This window comes from Lagopus leucura, unplaced genomic scaffold, assembly GCF_019238085.1.
Source record: "Lagopus leucura isolate 7727_CA_CO unplaced genomic scaffold, USGS_WTPT01 Super-Scaffold_100004, whole genome shotgun sequence".
Lineage (NCBI taxonomy): Eukaryota > Metazoa > Chordata > Aves > Galliformes > Phasianidae > Lagopus > Lagopus leucura.
The window spans coordinates 33,605,288-33,612,410 of record NW_024962264.1 but is presented as its reverse complement, the minus strand read 5'-3'; the positions used below and the strand labels follow the sequence as shown (position 1 = coordinate 33,612,410).

Sequence of the window (7,123 nt, the reverse complement as noted above, 5' to 3'; positions counted from 1 at the left end):
CAGCGGCGGTCCCAGCCCACTTCCCATTGGCCGAGCTCGACGGTGAGAGGGCGGGACAGAGGCGATCTGCGCGCCGCCATTGGGCGGCGCTGCAGGGCGGAGCTGCGGCGTCGTTAGTGCCGTGAGCAACGGCCGCGGGGCCGCCCCCAGACGGGCTAGTCGGCGCCGCGCTATCAGGATGAGGCGAAGTATCAGTAAAGTCGGAATATTTTATTTAACAATGAAGCATCTGAGGCATCGAGTAACAAAATACCGGCCCTGCACAGAGTCTGAATTTTAAAAAATCATTTCTACCACATAAAGAGGAGCTTTGGACTGAGATCACGTTACCTTCAAAAGTTGTTAGAAAAAGAACAGCCAACCACCAAACCTTGCCAGAGGAAATCAATATGCTGAATTGTGAAACAGCAGCTGTGGGGAAGCGTGTGGACGTACCTGTGAGCTGCGCTCACCCTCACCTGCCCCTCCTCAGCTCCTGCCTGGGATCAGCATCACTAGAGAGGATCTGGATCTCAGGCAATCCCCCACCACTCTACCTGATTCACCACACTCTGAAAGATCCTGTTCCCACCTCGCTGCTGCAAGGAGCAGAATACTACATTGTATCTGTTCATTTCTTCTTGCAAATTCAGTTCAAAGAATTTTCAGCATGTATTCATAAACCTGTTAAAATATCAGTAATTTGTATCACTATACCCTCTTAATGCATCAATGCAAAAAAAAAAAAAATGTTTGATAGTTCTTAACTTTCAGATGTTTAAGATGAAGACAACAATGTTTTGGTGATGAGTTAATAAAATTTCCTATGACTAAATTCCAGAGAAGCTGTACATAAAGTTATTTAGTGCTAAAAATCTACAATACATTTTTCAAGTATGAGATACTGAAATATTATTGCCAATAAATAGTTGTGCTGTAGTCGAAGCCACGGTTCCTTTGTTGCATCATTCACATCTCAACATATTGGGATTGAGTTTCTCGCTGAGTTTATGTATTAAAATCGCTAATTCTTCTGTCGCCTGGGACTTGTCCTCCAAAAGTTCATAGCGAAGACTGGAGATATCTTGTTTGATTTCTTTTAATTCACCTGTATTAACCATGGAAAGAAATACTATTAGCAGAGTCTGTTAAACGTTTATTAAATAACAAGTCACATTAGTGCCTATTTCAGATGATCCCCTGATCATTCAGAACATTCATGAGAGCTGGGGAAGGGGGCAGAAGGCTTTATCTGTTCCTCATTCTCTATAAGATGCGAGTGTGTCCACCCCTGGACAGAACCAAAGGTGTTGTAAGAATCCAACAAACTCCAGTGTTGTGCTTCACACGTACACAGAACATCAAAGACTCAAAAAGCCCTCCACATAGGTTAATGAATTAATCAAGGCAACACTGCTAAACAGCTGGTAAATGTTAGTACCCCCTTGGAGAGAGAAAAGGCAAAAGAGATTTGTTTCTGAAGTGATATGCCAAGGTCACACAGGGAAAATGTGGTAGAGCTGGCAACAAAACTCACAGCTTCTGAGTCTCTCTCCTCTTCCTTACCAACATCCTTTGAATCAGAAAGAGTCAGCCAATTTAAAATTGGTACAGTTCGACACAAGGACAACAGCAACATTTAAATGGAAACAATAGGCAAGGTCAGCCTTGTAACAAGATACATCACATTTCCCAGTATAAGATACCCAGATCAAGAGTATAAGCTTTTAAAAATACTCAAATACTACTTCTGCAAGTATAAGGCATTTTAGTTCTTGCACAGAACCCACTGCAGGAAATCAGCTGTCACATACGAAAAATATGGAAGAATACCTATATTATCTAACGATTGATGCAGACAGGTTCAGGGGCTCGCCACCTTGTCCAAAGTGGACACCAGGAAGATTGGTGATAAGCAAGAACTGTGAAGTACATGAATCATGATTCCTCTGCACTTACCTAAACACATGTTGCAAATACCCAAACAGGTATCAGGGAATTGGAAAGACCTGTACACAACCCACAGTGGGGAGGTGGGGTTCTGTACCTGGAGCATGCACCTCTTACTGCAATTAGAGATGCTCCTAAGAGCCCACCAGTCCTGATGCGGACACAGTGCTCAGGTGCATCATCCCTGAAATGACCTCTGGTTGTACACTAGAACAGTGGCTACAGTTCTCACCTTTTTTTTCACCATACAGTTAACTAGGCTGGTTTTTGTTTGTTTGTTTGTTTTAAATGATATGCAACTTTGCAGATTAGTATTCCACATAGATTTATCAAAGAAGGGAATACAAGTGGTTCATGCTGTTGAGTGCAAACTGTGTGTTCAACTGAATGAAACAGAAAGACACCCTGCAGCTCTGACTAGGACTCCAAAAGCATCAATACAGTTAGTGGCTTCCTCAAAAACTTCCTCTGTGCCTGCGGGTGCATCATGTCTGCATCCCAACTCTCCTTCTGTAAATGGGGCCCATAAACTTTCTCAGTTTCTCTTTTTTGGTCCTACTTGTGCAGTTTTATTGTGCATACTTCCATTGCTATCTGACTTCAATGCACATGAAGTAGAAATAAACTCATTTTAATTGAAGGCCCCATGCACCACTGTAATACCAATTTCTAATAAATGTGACAAAAATTCTCTCTGAAATGTGAAAAAGTACAGCTTCTTACCTTCATTTACTTCATCATTTTCTTTGTCCACTTGTGCTTTCAGAACATAACGTTTTATCAGTCTTTTCATTATTTGCTGTCAGATTAAAACAGTGACATGGTTAGCATGTATAGTAAAACTTTATTCACTTCTTCTTACAAGGACAGAAAATATATAAGCAAGTGAAAGAGCAGCCCCAGATCAAGTAGTTGCCTCATATGGGCTTTTTTTGGTGGCACGCGGGGATTCATCATTACAACAAAGCATCTCTCTCACCCAATTACCTCTTAATTTACAGAACACGCTGCTGTTAGGAGAGAATAGGACAACAGGGAAATATAGAATGTTATTTTGTTTCTCTTTATACAGCTAGCAGGTGTAGACAAGAAAGGTTGGCTTCCTGTCACCAATTAGCTTTGTGAGAAGTCGTCAGACGCACCATCAGGATTTAGAGGCATACGCACACCCAATCTCAAGATTTATTACCCCCATCAAAATTAAGACAAAATTGCATTAGTTAAGGACACTGTGTTTTCTCTCCAGTGCTTTGATGCCATGACTTCAAAATGCCTTTGGCACTTATGCAGCCACCTGTATAACGACAGTTATTAACACAACACAGAATTATTACCTAAGCAAAGCCCCTAAAGACACAAAGCTAAACCTAGAAAATGCTGCTCAGTGTGGTACAGTTATGCTGATAAGGAGCCCACTCTGGGTAGCAAACCAAGACAGAATGCTGCAGCTTGGCTTGAGTATTAGCTGTGTCTGTCCTTTTTTGGCATAGGCTTTGGTGTCTTTATTCCTGCAGTTTCTATGGAACAGGCTGCCTAGAGAGGCTGCAGTATCACCATCTCCAGAGCTCTTCAAACTTGCACCTGTCAGACCCCAGGCCATCCTCACCTAAGTTAAGCAGGAGGTTGGACCAGACTACCCACGTGAGACCCTTTCAACCTCAGTATTCTATGATTCTATAAAAACATCAAAAGGTGTTTGAAAGTAATTACTCATAAGGCTGTGGCAACACATATAAAAACCACAGGCTCAGACATTTTAACCATAGAAAAAACATTTAGCTTCAGGTATTATTGTTGTTTAGTACTCAAAGTGTTGACCAATGTCCGTTCTGTTTCACAATTTCGTATTTGGAACAGTTACACTAGGACCATCATTAATCTCACTTTTCTACCAGTTTTCTAAGAGATTCCCATGCTGTCCCTCGCTTGTTACCTTGTTTTGCCATTTTCTTCAACTACTGCTGGACAGCTAAGGAAAACACAGCAAAAACATTTTGTGCCACCACTACCATAATACTTCCACTATTCAAGTGCATGAGAAGATACTGGGCAGGCAGCAGTGGGCTCAACTCATTAATAAGGGGACAAAATTTCCATTTTACTTGTTATGCACGTAGCCTTCCTACAAGGCTTTTCTAGACAAAGTGCAAGCACAGCCTTTAAGCTTTAATCTTTTATTATTTTATCACCTTTCTATCAGTCAGCATCATTACATACTGAAATATATTCCATTTGAAAGACAGTACCTTCTTTAGCTTATTTCTGTTCCTTTTCCTTAATTCTCTTCCTTTTCCTCCTCTTTTCTCATTTCTCTATACCTCACAAGCATCCTCTACCCACTATCTCCAGGGACAAAGGGGTTTTTTTTTTGCCCTTTAAACATCACTATTGATTCTGTACATCAAAGTGATTGGCAGTGAAATAACGTTGATGCTGTCAGGCTGTTAAAGCTTGTAATGAATTTCTAGTATAATGAATTCCTAACTTCTGAGGTTCCACACATATAGAGTATTGCAATTCAACATGTTACCTCATGTCACCTGCACTAAAGTAATCTTCACGCAAACTGTCAGCAAAGCAAATGCAAGATAATGTAATTTTGCACTAAGCCCTTTCTGATGCAGACCAAACTATCAAATTATTCAAATTTGCTGCAGACAGCGATGTACATAAGTATCTGTCAGAACTGATGCCAGAAGCCTGGTGTCTAAGCACAAGTAATTTAGGCATTAAGTAGCTACAAAAATAGGTCTACTCTTTGATAAACTCAGCACACATGTGAGGATTCGTCTGTAATAGCAATACATATCTACTTTCTAAAACATAGTGTTATCAAAATTAATGCAACTTGCCTTACAGAATTTGTACAGGTGGATTACGTAGCTTTCACATGTTCACTACAGGAACAAAAGCTCCTATTTACTCTTATTTCTGAACAGAAAAGAAGTCATGAAGGTAATATCTGACAGGCTCCTCTTAACAGAGAGGAAAATTCTCGTCTGTAGGAGTTTCAAACGTCACAGCACAAGAAGAAAGGAAGGAAAAAGGATGCTAACTTCATCAGCCCACTGAGCTTTCACATCTCTAGAAATCAGTTTTCAAAGTGTGCTTCTTGGATTTTCAGAACTGGGATATCAAGGCAACAACTAAGTTTTATTTGGGTTCGCTTCTTTAAATGCTTCCAAAAATCAGGCCTGAACAAGAGCAGCCTTTTTTTTTTTTCCTCAGTAGCATCCCAGAGTTTGTTTTCTACAGGAGGTTTTGTTCATCTGGAGAAGGCAATGTGTTCCTGAGAAAAGATTCTGCTAGTACATTCACACACTTCTATCGCTCAGAACAGAGACCAGGGATGTACTTACCTGATAGCGTGTCGGCTGATTGAGAATGCTGTTAAAACTGTGCGATTCAAAAACTCGGGAGTTCGACTGAGTGAAAAGGTTTAACTAGGAAGCAATAAGAAGTTCACATGTGATAGAATTCACATTCAGAAATCAGTTCAGTTTTTTTTTCCCCTTTGGATGTCTCCATAGTCACTAAATCAGAATATTATTTCCAAAAAAACACCAAGATAGGCCTGATTTTTATTTATTTGAAAAGCTGATTATTTTAGCCATGTGAAAAGTGCACTTTTCACTGCACAGCTCCAAAACAGTTGCGCTCACACAGCTGAGGAGATGAGTTACACCTTGGTGGTAGGGATAAGTGGCCACAACAAGGAGAGGATTTAACAGAGCTGCTGCACTTCTGCACTCGTAGGCATATATTTAATTACAAATACATGCTCAAAGCCATTCCTTTTAAGTAAAAAGTGTTTTGCTTAAGTACAGTTTTCAGGAATCGCAATACAGTTGGAAATATTGCTCTGGATCAGCAGATTCCACCATAAATTTATTAGGTCCCAAATAATTCACCATCTTTGTACTAGCAGGCCAGAAACAGAAGGGAAAAGAGCTACTTTGGACAAGATGCTTTTTGACTAAGGCCAAAGGTTTGCTACTACCAAATCAGAGACCCACTTCCCTCAGATATACCTAGTGTGAGTGAAGTAAAGGCATAGCCTCCTCATGTGAATCTGTCATTAGTTCACAGTTGTTTTCAGTTGGTCACTGAATTGATGATGGCTGATCTCTCTGGTGAGCAAAGGGAGCTAACTGAAGTCAGCCTGCATCTATGTAGTCAGTTGGATGCTTTCTGTAACTGACACATGTATTGCGCCTCTACACACAGCCTGTCACTTCAGCTGGTCCCCAGGTAGGGGATTTCTGCCTACTCCAGGCTGCCGCTTTCCTGCAGGCAATCAGACATACTTTTGGCTATGGATTAGGCCACAGTCTATCTTTGTGCACTGTGCAGAAGAGTGCGCCTGCTCAGCCTGACTCAGACGAGGCTCTGGGCTGCTTTTCCCACAGAAAAATAATTTGGTTTGTAGTTAAAAAATGAACAAACAAAAACCTAGCTCCACCTGATCTGCCACCAGAGACCCAGACAGAACTTTTGTTCTTTACTGAGTAACATTCTAAGCTGCTGCTGTACTATCTGTAAGCACTAAATGCTTTGTTCTGAAAGTGTATCTTAACAAAAAGTGAGTAGTTAATACCAGAATATTGCTTTTAGCTAAACTGTTTGAACCTGACATTTTAAAAACATTTATCTTCTTTCACTGCCTACAGAAACTTAGAGAAAATATTTTCTTTGCATAAAAATCAGTAGCAGAAACAGCTCAAAACATCCTAGGCTCTAGAAAAAACTTACAGGAAAGATAACTGGACTTGCCATTTCTGGGAATTTACAGTAAAGCAAATAATTTTTTTTTTCAGTCTTTGTAATATACAAGACCTAATTTAAAAAAAAAAAAAAAAGAGGATGTGGAGAAAAGGGCCATGTGCTTCTTCTTTCATCTGTTAGTGCCCCAGTAGCCATATCAGGAAAACAGAGAAATTGTTACCTAATCCTCATAAGAATGAGGTGACACTGCATTAATTAATTTTTGTAAGGAACATTTTGATACCCAAATTGAGAATGTTGTGCAAATGCTAAAGATTATGACCCCCAATCTTCCCCCCTCTTTATGTTGTCTTTTGTTGCGAACACACTTTTGACAGTAGGAAGTAAGGCATCATACTGGCCACATTTTTCCCTTACCTGCCTAATAAAACAAAAACCTCTCTCCATACCCTCAGTTGTTGTTGCGATT

General features: G+C 40.3%; 1 protein-coding gene across 3 annotated transcripts in view; it reads right to left on the bottom strand.

The window, feature by feature from the left end:
* Window positions 1-196: 196 nt before the first annotated feature.
* Window positions 197-7,123, bottom strand: part of TRPC3 (transient receptor potential cation channel subfamily C member 3) — a 39,791-nt gene continuing 32,864 nt past the window's right edge. For 2 of the 3 annotated variants that reach the window (XM_042872152.1, XM_042872154.1), the window contains exons 10-12: window positions 5,289-5,372; window positions 2,653-2,728; window positions 197-1,087 (exon numbers count right to left, since the gene is read on the bottom strand). In XM_042872152.1, the coding sequence (XP_042728086.1) occupies window positions 945-1,087; window positions 2,653-2,728; window positions 5,289-5,372 (303 nt within the window). In that variant the 3' untranslated portion in view covers window positions 197-944. Of the gene's footprint in view, window positions 1,088-1,516; window positions 2,729-5,288; window positions 5,373-7,123 lie in introns of all 3 variants that reach the window. The other variant, XR_006179104.1, reaches the window with a different exon arrangement.